The sequence below is a fragment of the Mustela putorius genome, unplaced genomic scaffold (genome assembly GCF_011764305.1).
Source record: "Mustela putorius furo isolate JIRA1106 unplaced genomic scaffold, ASM1176430v1.1 tig00003962_pilon_pilon_pilon, whole genome shotgun sequence".
Classification (NCBI taxonomy): domain Eukaryota; kingdom Metazoa; phylum Chordata; class Mammalia; order Carnivora; family Mustelidae; genus Mustela; species Mustela putorius.
In genome coordinates, this window is record NW_025422106.1 from 20556894 (window position 1) to 20575649 (window position 18756).

The 18756-nt window shown below is 38.8% G+C and overlaps 1 protein-coding gene across 1 annotated transcript in view; it reads left to right on the forward strand.

The window, feature by feature from the left end:
* The window catches only part of NLK (nemo like kinase), a 170613-nt gene that overhangs the window by 132076 nt on the left and 19781 nt on the right, over window positions 1-18756 (forward strand). Inside the window, exons 4-7 of the mRNA XM_004747027.3 lie at window positions 5905-6011; window positions 7461-7546; window positions 12473-12682; window positions 16798-16899. Of these exons, the coding sequence (XP_004747084.1) occupies window positions 5905-6011; window positions 7461-7546; window positions 12473-12682; window positions 16798-16899 (505 nt within the window). The remainder of the gene's footprint in view (window positions 1-5904; window positions 6012-7460; window positions 7547-12472; window positions 12683-16797; window positions 16900-18756) is intronic.

Consider the following 18756-nt stretch of genomic DNA (forward strand, 5'->3'; position numbering starts at 1 on the left):
ACCTAATCATTATGTCATTATCACATCTAATAAAATTATCTAATTTCTTACTGTTCCCTGATTTCCTCAAAGATCTTGTTTTAAATCAGGTTTGTTTGAATCAGGTTCTAAACAAAGTCCATATATTGCATTTGGTTATAACATCTTTTGAGACTCTCTTATCCCAAACATTCCTACTTCCTCTACCCCTCATGTATCCATCCCCCTTTTTTTGGTTATTTATTTGTTGGAGAATTTTTCCTGAAGAGTGTTCCACATTGTGTTTAGCTGATTACTTCTTCATGGTGTCTTGTTCTTTTATTCCCCGTATTTCTAGTAAACTGGTCATTGGAGCTAGAGCATTGATTATATTGAGGTTCGTTTTGGGGGGTTTTGTTTTGTTGTTTTTGTTATTTTGAGAGAGGCTTCACGGGGTGGGGGAGGGACAGAGGGAGAAAGAATATTACGCAGGTTCCGTGCCCAGCACAGAGCCCAAAATGGGGCTCAACTTGGGACTTGATCTCACAACACTGAGATAATGACCCAAGCCGAAATCAAGAGTCAGGCGCCTAACCAACTGAGCCACCCAGGCACCCCTATATTGAGGTTTTTTAAAGACATGAATATTTTCTGGCAGTGGTGTGAATGTCACAAAGACATAATACCACAAATTAAGTGTAGCTGTGGTTGAGTGGTAGCCTGAAGTGATGCTGATCAGTTTCCCTTTCAAATGGTTTTAGCAGCCATTGATAATTGGTGCTTATATCCATGATGTCATAGAGGTTGAAAAATGGCAATTTTTTTTTACTCATGTAGTATCGCTTCTGCATTGATTAGCTGAAAGTCATCTATAAGAAACACAGTGGGGATGCCTGGGTGGCTCAGTTGGTTGAGCAGCTGCCTTCGGCTCGGGTCATGATCCCAGCATCCTGGGATCGAGTCCCACATCGGGCTCCTTGCTCGGCAGGGAGTCTGCTTCTCCCTCTGCCTCTGCCTGCCATTCTGTCTGCCTGTGCTCACGCTCTCTCTCTCTCTGACAAAAAAAAAAATCTTTAAAAAAAAAAAAAGAAACACAGTGAACATTCAGTATATTTTATTACAGTTTTTAAAATATTAACTCACAAAAAGAAGGGAAGATAAAATCCAGCCATTGAAACAATCTTAAACATAGTCAAGTCCAATTTTGCTACTGTGTAAACTTAGGTTCCTTGCCTTCTGATGGCCTCAGTTTCCTCATCTATAATTGTGAATACTATCATCTCCTTGCAGGAATGCCATGAAAATCAGATGAGGTGATATATTTAAAATACTTAGTAGAGTACCTAGTGGGTACTCCGTGTAGGTGTGTGGGTGTGTGGGTGTGTGTGTGTACATACACACACATACTGTATATATAGTTCATTCACCCAACAGTTGTTTATAGGAGACTTAACTGTGTGCAGACATGTGTGTCTGAGAATTTGGGAAAGACTTGGGAGCAACAGACAAAAACACTTTCCCTCTTGGGGCAGGGTTGGGGAGACAGATAAACAGTAAACATAACAAGTAAATTATATAGGATAAGTACTAAAGGAAAAGAGACAAAGTAGAGCTGTGCAAGTGGGTAGCTATTGTAAAAGGCATGCAAGATGCAATATTAGAATGGTCCAGGTAGGCCTCCTTCAAAAGATATGGTTTGAACAAAAACACAAAGGAGGTGAAAGAGTTATCCATGGTGTCTGGGAAAGCCCATTCCAGGCAGAGGGAACTGCTAGAGCAAAGGCCTATGGTCAGAGTGTGTCTAGCATGTTTAGAAAATAGCAAAATAGCAGAAATGATAGTAGAGAAGGTCAGAGAAGTAAGGAGGACAGATCATTTATGGCCCTGTTAAGGACATTTTAATGACTTTGGCTTTGACTCTAAATGAAATGGGAAACTTTTGCAGAAGAGTGACATAATCTGGCTTTCATTTAAGAAAATGTCCTGTGAAATGTAGCCAAGGAAATAAGATGAATTGATGAATGGAAAGAGCCAAAGATAAACATGTACTAAAGCAAATACGGCAAAATGTTAAGTGTAGAATCTAAGGGGTGGCTGTATATATATGGGTGATCACTATTTAAGTTTTTCAACTTTTCCAGGTGTTTAAAAATTTTTATAAGAAGAAATTTTAAGTGGGGCGCCTGGGAGGCTCAGTGGGTTAAAGCTTCTGCCTTAGGCTCAGATCATGATCCCAGAGTCCTGGGATTGAGCCCTGCATCCAGCTCTCTGCTCAGCGGGGACCCTGCTTCCCCGCAACCCCCATGCCTCCCTCTCTGCCTATTTGTGATCTCTGTCAAATAAATAAAATCTTTAAAAAAAAGAAAGAAAGAAATTTTAAGCTATTAAGAAAAAATGTAAATCTAATCCTGGTAATAATATCATAATTTACCTGATATGTATTGTTTTATAGAATGAGTCTAACATGTCACTGAAGACTCTCCTTAGAAAATTCTGCATGTAAAATCCCATTTTCTCACTAACCTTCATTACGGAGTAGATTGTAATTCTTTGGAAAGAATCTGATTAATAAAACCTAGAATAAAAGTAACTTAAGAATATGAAAACATTAAAATTTCATATATATGATATATGATTTAAAATAGAGTATATTTCTTATAATATATATTCTGTATATATTATATAATAGAGTAACTCAATATATAGACAATTAGAAATAAAAGCATCAAAATTTATTCTGGTTTATGTGTCTTAGAAATCTAAAGGTCTTGGGCCAAGGGAGGTAACAGTGGACATGATAAGAAGTAGTCTAATTCTGTGAAAGAGCCAACAGGATTTTCTGATGAATTAGAGGTAGAATAAGAAAAAGAGAAATCTAGGATGACTCCAAGGTTTGTGGCTTGTGGTATGAGCAGCTTGCTGGAAAAATAGATTTACTCTAACAAAGCTTACGACAAGAATAAATGATTTGGTGAGGGGGATGGAGAATACACGTTTGGACAGTTTTGACAGTTTGAGATGTCAGACATCCAGAGGAGATGATGGGTAGACAGTTTGATAAACAAGGCTGGACTTAAGGAAACAAGATTAACTAGGGATATAAAGTTGGGAGTCACCTGCATGTATATTGTTTAAAGTCCTGGGATTGGATCCAATTTCCCAAGAAAATGAGTGTGGAAAGACAAGAGAACCAAACCCTGAGGCATTTCAACATTAAATGATTGGAGAAGGGAAACAACAAAGAATTGAGAACAACCAGTGAGAGAAAAGAAAAGCCAACAGTTGGGTGTTCTAAAAGCTATTTGAAGGAAATGTCTTGAGGGCATTTTGACTGTGTGTGTGAGTGTTACCAGTTATTAATTCTCCCTACTCTCAAGTTGTTACCACTTGCTTTTGCTAAAATGTTAAATTAGAAGAGTTTTTAAATCATTCTGCCCAGATAATGACCACTTGTTTGTCTTTAAAGCTCATAAAGGTAAAATCCAAAGCCTACCAGCACTTTTTAAAAATTTAAGTTTTGAAGGCAGACTCCTTCTCATCTTTATTTTTATATTCATAGCATTTACCCTTACAGCGAGCATATAAGTGCTAAAATAGGAGACCTGGGACTGTCTTAGTTCATTTATAGTTCATGCTAAGCACACTAAGACTACATCAGCCTCTTAAGATGGTCTGTCTTCTAGGACTAGCTGTGGGACAATAGTGATACTGTGTTTTACAGACTGTCAGATGGGTTGTCCTTTCAGAAGATTCCATAATACCGCCCTGGAAGAAGAAAGTTAGGATCTGAAGAGCTAAGGAAGAAAGCAGAAGAACTCTGCAGCCCAGTAACAGCTCTGCTTTGTTGTTGCTATTTTGCCTTTCCCTGCTTTCAGTTGTACAGGGCTAGGGGAGTTTTAGTGTTTTAACTCAGAACATGAAACTGACTTTCTCAAGGTGTCCAAAGAATTTGAAACCTGGTAGGAATCTCCTGAAATCAAGGGTACTCTCCCCTTGTCTTAAGAAGGTTAAATTTAAATTATAAAATTCACCCAAACTTGTGATGAGTCCTTAACTGTGTGCAGGGTAAGACATGAATTTGCCCTATTTTAAATATAACAAAAGAGTTATCTTCACAAGAGTTCTGAATTCCACCTCTTCATTGCTCCCTGGGCTCCATCCTTCCAGGCTTTGATCATCAGCCATGTGTTGTTTGAACAAAACCCTGAGGGTATTAAAGTACAAAGCATAGGAAGCTTCAAACTTAATAAAGGAGCCATAAATGTAAATAATAATAATAATAATAAGTTAAATAAAAGAATTAAGATTGTGGGTAGATTTGGATTTTAACTAATCATTTTGCACATTTCTAGGAGTACTATTCTTTGTAAAGTATACAAAGATGGGTAGGTTGTCATCCTTTCCATGGGTGCCATGGTGGCCTAGAGTGAGACCCCCATCACCCCTCTCTTGTTTGGATTCAAAGGATGCTCCAGTAACATGTTTGAATAGACCCGAGACTATTTGGTCTTCACATTCTTCCTGGCCTGGCTGTCATTTAAAACGTTTATCCTTGGGGCTATTGGGTGGCGCAGTTGGCTAAGCGTCTGCCTTTGGGCTCAGGTCGTGATCTCAGGGTCCTGGGATCGAGCCCTACATTGGGTTCCCTGCTCAGCTGGGAGCCTGCTTCTCCCTCACCCTCTGTTGCTCCCCCTGCTTGTGTTCTCTTGCTCATGCTGTCTCTCCCTTTCCAATAAATAAAATCTGTAAAAAATAAGTTAAAATGTTTATTATATTTGAGAAGATATTTGCCAATGACATATCCAATAAAGGGTTATTTTCTGATATATAAAGAACTTATGCAACTGAACTCCCCCCCCAAAAAATCAGTTAAAAATAGGCAGAAAACAGACATTTCTCCAAAGACCTACAGATAGTCAACAGACACATGAAAAGATTCTCAACATCTCTTGTCATCAAGGAAATGCAAATCAAAACTACAATGAGATGTCACCTCATACCTGTCAGAATGGCTAAAATCAACAATGCAAGAAACAACAAGTGTTGGCATGGATGTGGAGAGAAAAGAGCCCTGGTGCACTGTTGGTGGGAACACAAACCAGTATAGCCACTGTGGAAAACAGTATGGAGGTTCCTCAAAAAAAAATAAAACTGCCTTAGGATCCAGTAATCTCACTACTGGGTATTTACTCCCAAAATACAAGAACACTAATTCAAAGGGATATGTGCACCCCTATTTTCATTGCAGCATTATTTACAACAGTCAAATTGTGGAAGCAACCCAAGTGTCCACTGATAGATGAATAGATAAAGAATATGTGGTACGTAGATACCCAATAGAATATCAAGAGGAATGAAATCTTGCCATTTGCAACAACTGTGGATGGATCTAGAGAGTATAATGCTAAACAAAACAAATCAGTTGGAGAAAGACAAATGCCATATGATTTCACTCATCTGTAGAATTTAAGAAACAAAACAGACGAACAAAGGGAAAAACCAGATTCTTAACTATAGAAAACAAATACCAGAGAGAGGGTGATTGGGATCGGTGAAGGGGGATTAAGAGTGCATTTATTGGGATGAGCACTGAGTACTGTATAGAATTGTTGAGTCACTATGTTGTACACCTGAAACTAATAGAATACTACATTAACTACATTGGAATTAAAAACTTAATTTTAAAAGTCTTTATCCTTATTTTTCTTTTATAATGCTGATTATAGAGACTATTTCTGCTGACTTTGAATGGTGAATTCTTTAATTTTGGCCTTTTGTGTATGTATGTGTGAGGGCTGGAATTTTTACTTCTGTCATGCTGTCTAGAAGCTTTTTTCCCTAAGCTTTTTCCAGCTTTAAGAACGAAAGTTATTCTTTACACATACTGCCTACTTTGGGGGATTGGGGTCTGAATTCTCGGAATTCTCCTTAACTTAAAACCTCAAGATATGTTGTCACAGAATTGATGCAGAGTGACCTACATAAAATTATCGTCTCTCCTCAACCACTCAGCTCAGATCATGTCAAAGTTTTTCTTTATCAGATTTTGCGAGGTAAGCTTTTCTTTGTGAAGAAAACTGTAGTGTCACGGTATAAAGTGAAATGTTTTGCTTTTCATTTGAACTTTAATCTGACCTTCCAAGGCTTTTTTCTTTCCTAACGACTTTTTTCTTTTGACCAAATTATATTTAATAATCTCTACACTTGACGTTAAATAAGAAGCTTTTAAGGGTGGCCAAATGGTTCGTATTTTCATGGATGGAAGAGAAAGGCCTAATTCATTACTCAGTTAAGTAGGTTAATGTAGGGAAGGTAAATAAGCAGGATGGTTTGTGGAACCCCGTGGTCTGTCACAAAGTTCCCTCTAAACAGGAATCTGTGGTGATTCCTGTGAATCAGGTGAATATACAGGTGATTCCATTGAAAAATAACTCTGTTCCCTTCCCTATGGATGACGTTTATTCTTCAAGTTTTGTCAGTGTTGGTTGGAATACCTGAGTCCAACTCCAAAAAAACCAAAATGACTCTTAAAAGCCAAAGGAGCGAGGAGGCTGAGAAAGAGCCAGCTAGGTGATTCTCCAGACCGGCTCATTAGAGAGCTCCAACTTGAGGGAGAGGCAGTGTGAGCCGACATTCCTGGAGCTGCGTCTGGCCATCAGGTTTGTCCTTTGGAATTTTGCTGTTACAAATGGAGAATTGTTTAAAGCTGAAACAGCTTTCTTACCCAGTGAAATATTCTCCCTCAGCTCCCACACCAGAATTCATAGATTCAGGTATTCTTTATGGAGATTAAAAAGCATCTGCCAACAGAATGAAAACACACACAAAGTATTAAAACTAGGATGTTCACTCTCCATAGATTTGTTGCTATTCTATGGCAGAACGAAGATATTGGATATTGGATTTTTTTTTTACCCTTGTAAAATACATATATATTATTTGCTGTGTTTTATTCAGAAGACTCGGCCTTGAAGCTGTGATCTTTTTCTAAAAGCCTGCTAAAGTCAGTCTTTTAAGATGTAAAAAAATAGTTGAAAGTAATTAACTACCCCTCCTGAATATCAGTGATGGGGAATACTACTGACAAACCTGGGCAGGTCACTGAATTTCACTGATCAGTGAAATTCTGCCCTGGGAAGGGCTCTCTGGTGGGTGATGAGGATCTGTGGGAGCTGGCTCAGAATCATAGGTTGAGCATACCAATAGCCAAGCTCCAGTAGCCCCCCACCCGTAGGAGCAATCCAAGAATATTGGTATGGTCAATTTTAATTCCAGCACCTGAAAAGCTTATCTGTAGGTTGTGTAAACCTTTGATGACACTTTATTTTACAAAATTACAGTTTTTTGAGGTAGGACTAAGTCAAGCTTTTAATAATGTTTATTGTGTCATTATTTAAAGAACAATCTTAAATCCTGAATTCTCTGTTACTGTGGTTTTTCCCAGATCGTTGGTTGAGTGAAAAGAATTAAATATCTGCAATTAAATCCATTTGTTATTTCAGGTTTGAAATATCTCCATTCAGCTGGCATTTTACATCGAGACATTAAGCCAGGGAATCTCCTTGTGAACAGCAACTGTGTTCTAAAGGTAGCTTTTCAGTTTCTTTAAATATCTGAGAAAAATTCAGAATGTCAAGGCAAGTTTAAGAACAATGTGTCTTTGTGAAAGAGTTAAAGTTATTTTCGTCACTACCAAAAATTAAAGAACTGAGTTTTCTCCAGCAATATCACTAGTCATGGCCATAGTAATGATTTGTCATCTTGACTCATGATTTCTTCATGATAGTTTGCATATGTTTTGGAAACACTGAAATTGGATTTACAGTGTGACCAGGAAGAAGATAGAGAAGGTAATTTCTTTTTAGATTGCTCTATTGCTAAAGAAAGTGTGTATCTAAAGAATTATTTCAAGACTAGTAAGTTATTTATATGAGAATGAAGTATAGCTTTTATAAAGACTGTGTTTTGGGGGCATCTGGTTGGCTCAGTTGGTTAAGCGACTGCCTTCAGCTCAGGTCATGATCCTGGAGTCCCAGGATCGAGTCCCACATCGGGCCCCCTGCTCATTAGGGAGTCCGCTTCTCCCGCTGATCTTTCTCCTCTCATGTTCTCTCTCCCTCTTTCTCTCTCTCTTTCTAATAAATAAAAATCTTCAGAAAAACAAAAGAGACTGTTTTTGCACAGGTAACATTTCTATGCCCTGTGTGACAGGTAGCAAAGTAGGGAAGTGAAAACACTGAAAAGTGAAAATACTAGGGGCGCTTGGGTGGCTCAGTTGGTTAGGCACCCGCCTTTAGCTCAAGTCATGCTCCAGAAGTCCTGGGATCAAGCCCAATATCAGGCTTCCTGCTTAGCAGAGAATCTGCTTCTCCCTCTGCCCCTCACCCTGTTCATGCTCTCTCTTGCTTGCTCTCTCAAATAAATAAAATCTTTATTGAAAAAAAAAGTTAAAAATACTATGCCAGAAAAGGGTCAAATATATAGTAGCCAATTCTGCTACTCCTTCTAAAGGGGAATTGATTACAGGATTTAATTAGAGTAGTAGCCCCCAAATTTCAAGCCATCAATTTCAATTTTACTTTCCCTAGTATCTCTACCTACCCTCCACCCGTTGTTCCTTGTTAGAGTGGCTCACAAATTGCAAAATCCACATTTTGCATTTCCCTGCCTCTAATAGATGTATTAGCAAAACTCCTAGTGAGAGGCCCACCATATTTTCTCCATCATAGAAATGAGAGATAAGGGCCTTCCTAGAGTTGTGTCCTCTCTGTGTAAGCAAATTTAAATTCTATTTTATGAGTGGCTACGATATTACATGGTGCTTCAGTCTGCAGTAAATATTCTTCTTAACATTAAAAACTGATAGTATTTGAAAAAGAAAACTTTGTTTTTGTTTTTTGTTTTAATAAAAAAAATAAAGTTTATTTATATTTAAGTTTAAATAAATAAAGATTTGTTTATTTGGAAGAAGGTGCACAATGGGGAGGGGCAGAGAGAAAGGGAGAGAGAGTTCCAAGCGGACGCCATGCTGAGCACAGGGCACAGATCAATCTCACTGAGATCATGACCTAAACCGAATACAAGAATCAGATGCTTTAACTTACTGTGCCACCCAGACACCCCAGGAAAACTGGCTTTTAGATGTTGCCTGCTTTATAAGTTACCAAGATGTCATTGTTACTTAACTTGGTGGCAGTTAAACTAAATATTAAAAGCAAATATATAAATGAATATCACTTTATATTTTAAAAGCTTTCTTTAAACTCTGGGCCAATTTTCTTTAAAAGCTGGTATGTTGGGACACCTGGGTGGCTCAGTAGGTTAAGCCTCTAACCTGAGCATGCCTCCAGCTCAGGTCATGATCTTAGCGTCCTGGGATTGAGTCCCATATCGGGCTCCTTGCTCAGCGTGAGCCTGCTTCCCTTTCTGCCTCTGCCTGCCACTGTGCCTGCTTGCACACGCACGCACACGCTTGCTTGCTCTCTCTCTCTCTCTCTGACAAATAAATACATAAATAATTTTTTTTTTAAACTGGTATGGGGGCACCTGGTTGGCTCAGTGGGTTAAAGCCTCTGCCTTCCACTTGGGTCATGATCTCAGGGTCCTGGGATCGAGCCCCGCATCGGGCTCTCTGCTCAGCAGGGAGCCTGCTTCCTCCTCTCTCTCTCTGCCTGCCTCTCTGCCTACTTGTGATCTCTGTCTGTCAAATAAATAAATAAAATCTTTTAAAAAAATAAAAATAAATGAAAAACTGGTATGTTAATACTATGAAAAAAAAAAACTCCCTTCATTATAGCCTTGAAGAACTGTTCCTGATGTAACTCTAGAAAGATTTTTTTTTTTTTTTAAACTATCTTTCAGGGGCGCCTGGGTGGCTTACTCCGCTAAGCATCTGCCTTCAGCTCAGGTCATGATCTCAGGGCCCTGGTATCCAGCCCTGTGTCAGGCTTCCTACTCAGTAGGGAGTCTGCTCCTCCCTCTCCCCTGCCCTCACTCATGCTCTCTCTTCTTTCTCTCAAATAAAATCTTAAAAAAAAAAAAGCTATCTTTCATATCTTTCATATTTTCCCTGAGAACAACTAGTATTGTAGTTCAGTCTCTTTCCACAGAGAAATGGATTGTTCCCAGTGTCCACTAAAGTAAACATTCCTTCTATAGGTCATTGAGTTCATTTCCCCGATACCTTTCCACTTTTTAAAGAGAGTTGCGGGACACCTGGGTGGCTCAGTGGGTTAAAGCCTCTGCCTTCCGCTCAGGTCATGATCCCAGAGTCCTGGGATCGAGCCCCACATCGGGCTCTCTGCTCAGCGGGGAGCCTGCTTCCCCCACTCTCTCTCTGCCTGCCTCTCTGCCTACCTGTGGTCTCTGTCAAATAAATAAATAAAATCTTAAAAAAATAAAGAGAGTTGCACCCAATCCCCATAACCCTAATTTAATTTTAAAAACAAATTTTTTTAAACCTTAGGAATTCTTTATTCTGTTCAGACCAAATCAGTTTTATGACGGCTTAAGCCAGTTTCTTCTTATTTTGGTTTCTGGTTGGAGAACTTCACAAAGCTGTTTTGCTTGGTGCCATTACCTGCTTGAAGTCCATTCTTCAGATAATCTCTTATGGTATTATAACTTCTAGCTACATGGACAAGTAACTAGAGGAATATGTCATTAATGAATAAGTAACACAAAGATCAGGATAAACTAAAATTGTGCCCCACTCCTTTGACTGTCTTAGCAGCCTACTTTTAAGACCCAAAATGGAGTTCCAAGCTACAGACACTGATTCTCTTCTCAAATGTACAAATTCATCAAAAATAACTATGATAAAACATTTCTTTTAAATTAGTATCCTTTCATATTCTGAATATATTTTGTTTCCTAATAAGCACAAGATGTATAATTTTGTCGGAAATCTCATTATCTTTTTGGTTATCTGATCATATAAGCTTCTTACTTTGGGTTTAGCTTGTCTTCCAGATAAATTGCCAAAAATGACTCCAGACAGACTGGTCTTTTTAACAAAGGACTTGCTTTATAACAGAAAACATTTCCTGTCCGGTGGGTGGTTGCTTGTTTTTTCTTGTTTTGTTTTCTGTTTTTTTACTATAAATACAATAAAGATAGAGGAAAATGGATTTAAGTTCTTTGGTTTTGTTTTGTTTTAAAAGATATCCTAAAACATCATGGCCAAGGAAGAGAGTTTTTTAAAATATGTGTTATTTGAACACTAGCCTTTGGGAGAATTTGATAAACAACTTGGGGTTTTGGGGTTGGGTTGGATTGTTTTGTTTTTCCTTTTCGGTATGGTTTTCAAACATTTTTTAAAGCTGCCAGACTCTTTTTTTCAAATAAAATCTTATGCTGCAACCTCAACTTAGAAAACAGTGTTAGTTCATCACTTAAAATATTGACTCATGAAGTTGATCAGTGAGGATGCTGGAGTTTGGAAAGCCGTTACTCTCTTATCTTAACCTCTGTGCTCCCACTTTTTTTTTGGTGGCCCAGGATTAAGAAAATCTTATTTTCTTAATATGAGAAATTCCTGAAAATAAGCCGAAGTTGCTGGTGGTGCTGCTGCTGCTGTCTGCCAGCAGCTCACCTTCCAACCTCAGCATCCTTTTCAATGAAACAGAAATAAGAAAAGATTTATTCCCAGGTCTGCCAATAAATTCACCAATCGTTCTTATTTACTATTGTGTTACCGGGCTCTAGCATACTATCCAAACCATAAGAAGCATTCAGTTAAATATTTATAGCACAAAGAAATGAGTGAAACTAGTAACACTGGTATTCTACAGTGTAGTACATTTTGACATATGTATTTAAGTGTGAATAGTATTTTAAATAGATAGGTACAGGGGAAGTTGAGGACTCAGTTTGAAACCCATAGATATAAAGAAATTTTACTATGTGTATTCCATAAAGACGGTGAACATAGCTCAGGAGGTCTTTAAGATAGGCCCCCCTTTTTTTCCCTATAATTCCTTGATAAGCCTTGAAAATACATAGTTTGGTTTCCATATTAAACCTAGAAATATGCATTGAGCTGTCTTTTTGCTTTGCTTATCAGTTAAGATGAGCGAGAAGAATTTTTTTTTTTTAAGATTTTATTTATTTGATACAGGGAGAGCACAGGCAGGGGGAGTGGCAGGCAGAGGGAGAGAGAGAAGCAGGCTCCCTTCCAAAGCAGGGAGCCCAATGCAGGATTCTGTCCAGGACCCCAGGGTTGTGACCTGAGCCAAAGGCAATCGCTGAACCAACTGAGCCACCCAAGCACCTGAGAAGAATATTTTTAAGATACATCATTTTATGTAGAAATAAGGAAGTTTGAGACCTTTTTTCCTCCTTTACAAATAAGAGCAAATCATATATTGACACAAATATGCAATACCTGTATCATTGAAAACTTTTCAATGTTCAGAGATCCATCAAGATTCTGAATTTTTGCTTATTGTGTTTTACTTTATATATCTGTAAATATATTTGTCTCTTAAATATTTTGATAATCTTTTCTATTTAGATTTGTGATTTTGGATTGGCCAGAGTGGAGGAATTAGATGAATCCCGTCATATGACTCAGGAAGTTGTTACTCAGTATTATCGGGCTCCAGAAATCCTGATGGGCAGTCGTCATTACAGCAATGCTATTGACATCTGGTCTGTCGGATGTATCTTTGCAGAACTACTAGGACGAAGAATACTGTTTCAGGCACAAAGTCCCATTCAGCAGGTATGATTTTACTTTAGGCTCTAGTAGCTTTCAATTCTATTACAGATTTAAAGGAAAAACTGTCTTGCACACGTGTCTTGGGCTTATTCGTTGTACTGTCTAAATTGCTTTTGGCAAATTGAGGTTCACTTAAAATTCAGAAAAGTTAGGAAGTTGAAGATGACAGATTCATTCTGTAACTTACGAACCTATTAGAAGGAGTGTTGACTTTATTACATGCACTGATGCATAGCACCTGACTGCTGTAACAATTTGCACAGGTGTAATCTTCCGTAGTTAGAGGGCCTCTGTTCTTTCTGACTGAATGGGTCAGACCTGAAAATGTATTTGATGGCTTCATGTACTTACACTTTGTGCTTAGAATATAAATTGTGAATGTTGATTTCCTTAAATCTGAACATTTAAGAACATTTCTAACCTTTATTTTGGAGCTAACATATTTAAATATGGCAGAGAACATTAGAAGCTTATTAAAACGTAGCTTTAGGAAACCATTTGTGATACTTTATCTGCCCTAAGAGTGAATTCGTCACCCTCCATGTTTTCTTGGGATAATTCCTAAGTACTTTTTTATCCATAAATCTTAACAATAGTGTTTGCATGAGAATAATGTAACAATGATGTGCTTAGTCTTCAGAATCAAATTGGTGGGTTCAAATCCTAGCTCTGACACTTACTATCTATTAATTCTTGGGCAGATTAAACCATTCTGAGGATTTTGTGCACGTTAAAAGTAATAAGTTGAAAATGAGGCCTGGCACATAGTGAGCTCTCAACAAGTGTTAACGGCGGTGAAAGTGATGCCAGGATGCTTGGGATGCAATGGTAAATAAGACAAAGTTAGTTCTCGCCTTTGTGCGACTTTCACATGCGACAGAAAATAAATAAGTACACAAATAAATATAAAGCTAAGTAATAATAAATTCTGTGAAGAAAAATTGAACCAGGTTAGGGATAGGAAATGATGCTAGGGCAAAGCAGTGTTAAAGGATTCTCTGAATGGATGACATTCGAAGAGTGGCTCAAGTGAAATGAGGGAGCGAGATACTGGGTAAGTTCCAGGAAAAGGACAACCAATATAATTCAGCTCCTGAGGCAGGAACAAATGTGGCCTGTTGGAGGGATGGCATGATCCAGGGAGAAATTGTAGGAGACCAGGTCAGAGAGAGAGAGAGAGCCTGACCATGGTGACTGGATAAGGACTTTGAATTTTATTCTGTCCAAAGTGTAATGGAAAGCTGTATGAAGGTTTTGAGCAAGGAAGTGTTATGACTTGATTGATCACATTTTTAAAAATCACCCTGACTACTGTGTATCTTTGTAAATAATACCTGCACTTGACCCAAAATGGAGTAATTTCTTTTATGCTCTTCTAGAAAAGAATTAACTAATACATTAGAAACTGTATCTGCTATGATCAGCATTTGAAATTATTTCTCTGCTACACATTCAGTCTATTTTTATCAAGTTTACATCTTAAAAATTGATCCTGATGATAAAAAATTATCATATATACTAATAATGTTGGGTACTATTGACAGTACCCACTTTACTATTCAGGTTTTTTAGAAAGTAGATTTTAATGGACTACCTGTAATACCCATCATGTCTGGACATGAGACATGTCTACCATACAGAAAAGCTTAAGTAGGGGTGCCTGGTTAGCTCAGTGGTTTGAGCCTCTGCCTTCAGCTCGGGTCATGATCTCAGGGTCCTGGGATCAAGCCCCGCATCGGGCTCTCTGCTCAGCAGGGAGCCTGCTTCCCCCTCTCTCTCTCTGTCTGTCTCTCTGCCTACTTGGGATCTCTGTCTGTCAAATAAGTACAGTCTTTAAAGAAAAAAAAAAAAGGAAAAAGAAAAGCTTAAATAAAAGTTAAGGGGTTGGGGCACCTGGATGGCTCAGTGGGTTAAGCCTCTGCCTTCAGCCCAGCTCATGATCTCAGGGTCCTGGGATCAAGCCCTGCATCAGGCTCTCTGCTCAGCAGGGAGCCTGCTTCCCCCCTCTCTCTCTGTCTGCCTCTCTGCCTACTTGTGATCTCTCTCTGTCAAATACATAAATAAAAATCTTAAAAAAAAAAAAAAAAGTTAAGGGGCTGTTCGGGACACCTGGGTGGCGCAGTCAGTTGAGCATCCGACTTGACTTCAGCTCAGGTTATGATCTCGGGGTTGTGGGATCAGCCCCACATTGTACTTAAGATTCCCCGTCTCCTTCCCACCGTGTGTGTGTGTGTGTGTGTGTGCGCGCACGCACGCAAATGTTTGTTCTCTCTCAAATAAATCTTTTTTTTTTTTAAGATTGATTTATTTATTTGACAGAGAGAGAGAGACAGCAAGAAAGGGAACACAAGCTGGGGGAGTGGGAGATGGAGAAGCAGGCTTTCTCTGAGCAGAGAGCCTGTTGTGGGGCTCTGTCCCAGAACCCCGGGACCACAACCCAAGCCGAAGGCAGATGTTTAACAACTGAGCCACCCAGGCATCCCTCAAATAAAGAAATCTTTAAAAAATGGGGAGTTGTTCAATTCCTGTATATTGAACAAGGATCTTGGATTGCTGCTTGGAAAAATACATATATATATTCTTATACATATGAAGCAACTGGCGTAGGTAGGATTCAGCTATCTTATTTCCCAGAGAAATGCATAGGGTCTTGAGTTTGCCAGTCTGATGTAGCCACTGACAGAGAACTCGCATCTTTCTATCATCAGTATATTTTAGGATGAGAAATCAAGACGTAAAGTGGGAAAAGAATCTAACTTCTAAATGGAAGTAGTTACTTTCGGTAACATTTTCTCTGTATCTCTAAGAAATAAAAACCCTAGCAGACTTCATGAAAATGTTTCTCATCCATGGATCTTACCCATTTTAGACAACTTTCTGAATGTTCCCATTGGTTTTCATGAGCCAGTCATTCTCTTCTGCCTTTGTGGTAGTTGTTGTTAGAGGTCTAAAAGTATAACCAACACACTTTTCCCAAAACGCTTTGTATAGAAATCTTCTGGGGAATACAGCTGCTTGATCATCTCCGTTATCCTGGAGGGCAGTGATCCTTGTCTAAACTTAATTGGTGTTTTGTTTTTGGTTTTGTTTTTTAAGATTTTATTTATTTATTTGACAGAGATTGAGTGCATGAGCAGGGAGGAGGAGCAAGGGGAGAGGGAGAAGCAGCTCCCCACTGAGCAGGGAGCCTGATGTGGGACTCAATCCCAGGATCCTAGGATCATGACCTGAGCCGAAGGCAACTGCTTAACCAACTGAGCCACCCAGGCACCCTAAACTTCATAGTTTTTATAAGTGCAGAAAATAGGGCTTTATATCAGGCAATCCCAGTACAAGGAAAAGAAGTATTCTGTAGGTAAGAATTTTCCCTCCTGGAGGAATCTGAATGACATGTTATTGCTAATTAGGTTATGAAGTTAGAATAGTTTTCACACCACAGAAAATTGTGAAGGTGGTTTCCTATCTACCAAAACTTGAGAAGACCATTTTCTGTCATGCTCAGCTCACTAAGGTGGTCTTGTGCAGTGTTACAGTTTTTTCTAAGAATGACCATTTTCTGCCAGTGTAAGAGACTTCTAGAATAACTAGAATGTAAATGATGTGTATAGGCCCAAACATCAATAGCTTAGCTTTCATTTCAGATGTAAAAGTTCTGAGTATTTACTGAGTCACAGCTGCCTGATTTATGGATTAATTCCTTGATGAGCCTGAATCCATTCGAAGCATCAGAATCCATTCATTAACTGTTTGAAAAGAAGAGTCATTAGCCATGTGCAAAAGAGCAGTTCACCCCGCAAGGATCATAGATACTGTCTTATCAAGACCCAGGGCAGGTACATGCAGATTCTTATTTCTATAACCTTAGAATGCCCTGCTTGCCAAAACGCATTTAATTTCTGTCCTATGGGTTCCTAATAAAAACATTTTTTCTGGCTTTTTTAATGTCCAGAAAGTGAAAGTAGGGGCTCCTATTAGTTAATCTAGAACTTACCTTAAAGGCTTGTTTTCATTTCATTGTTTACATTTGTTCCTTGTCTTTAAGGGCAGTGATTTAAGAGTAATGGAAAGTTGTTTCCATGAGCTCTTACTATCTGTCTGTATTTCATGTTTCCTTGCAGCTGGATTTGATCACGGATCTTTTGGGCACACCATCGCTGGAAGCAATGAGGACGGCTTGTGAAGGCGCTAAGGCGCATATACTCAGGGGCCCTCATAAACAGGTAAATGAGAGGGCGGGGCCTATAGTTGGTAACCACCTGGGCAGGACTTCTCTTCCAATAGAATAATGACTTGAGACTTTTTAAACAAAAACATGACTTACAGGTTTTATTTAGTTTTTTAGGTCACAGTCATAAATAAGAAATTGTTAAATATTTGTTAAACCAAATAAAATATCATCATTCCCAATGCTGTGGGAGAGAGTAAATACTTCTGTAGCACTGTTGCTAAGAAATGACTCCTGGCATTTTGTCTCCTGGTCTTTGATTTGTCTGGGAAAAGTTACTGGGGTGGAGCTTTCACTTCAGTGCCATGTATATCAAGATGTCTTTTCTGAATACTGAGCCAAAATACCTGGTTTCTCTTATTCCAACCAGGAGTATGAGGCTGATTCTATTGCACTCTTAACCACTCACACAGAACCATGTTTGAGCTTTTAGAAAGGAAGTATGAAGAAGAGATTGCCAGATTTGCACTGATCAATATTGCTTGTAACCAGTCACTGCTGAGAAAGACAAGAAGATGGCTTTTATCTCCACATAAGCAGCATTTTTTTAGGAGAACGTTTCCTAATCTACTTTGGACAGAACAGCTTACTGATGTGAAGGGAAATAGTTTTCCTAGGAACAGCAAACTGAAACAGAAAGAAGGCTTGAACAGAAAGACTCGGCATCTAATTTTCATGGGCTCTGCCTTGGTTTCTTTTAAATTAGTCATTTATAGGGGCACCTGTGTGGCTCAGTGGGTTAAAGCCTCTACCTTTGGCTGGGGTCGTGATCCCAGGGTCCTGGGATCGAGCCCCACATCAGGCTCTCTGCTCAGCCGAGAGCCTGCTTCCTCCTCTCTCTCTGCCTGACTCTCTGCCTACTTGTGATCTATGTCAAATAAATAAATAAAATCTTTAAAAATAAATTAGTCATTTTTATGCTCTGATTGATCATTACATCTGATTAATCTGAATGACCAAATGACAGACAAGAGTTTGATACTCCTCTCAAATTAGCAGCCAGATATTTAGGCAGGGCCTGTGCCTTGCCCCTGCAGTTTCTCTCTCTAATTCCAGTGTGACTCCAAAGCTCCCATTTTTACATCATAGGGAGGGGGCAATGGGTTAAGTGTGTTCTCTTCTAAAACCAGTCAGAACTAGAAAAACAGAGATGTGGATGCTGGTATTTTAAATAACCCCCTGTTGGTTATATCTTTCTTTTGTATTTAGTTTATAAACTGTGAAATAATTTGAGCCCTAATTCTCTTAGAAGAGCACACAGTAAGTCTTATCCTAGAGGAAGGTTCTGTATTAATGGAAGGAACTCAAAAGATCTATTATGTTCTATTTATTGGCCATTATCAGGAATATTAAAGTAATTTATCAATACTTCATGGTAAATGTGTCCTTGGAACTAGCAAAATAATTTTCCTCTTTCCCTGACCTTAGGTCAGTAAATCTTTCCTGGCTAAATGTAGCCAGTAATGAAATGTGATTAAGATCACATACCCTGGTGCCACCCTTCCATCTCTAGAGGAATTTTAACTATTGCTAATGGTTGCCAGCTAATTAATCCTTTGTGTCAGAGCTGCTGAAGTGCAGCTGAGAGAGCAAGGCTTCCTAAGGAGTTTCTTCCCTGCCTTCCTCCCTCCCTGCCAAAATGGTAACATACTGCACCGAAGGTATCTATGTTCTCCTTTGAGCATTCCTGGCAAGTGAGTCCTTTTCCTTCTAGAAAATTTTTAAAAATCTGTTAGTTGTAAAAACCTTAAATTTTCAATTAATTAAAAAATAGTTAAGTATCATATTACTGTCTAAAACAAAGGAGGGAAGAGGGGCGCCTGGGTGGCTCAGTGGGTTAAGCCGCTGCCTT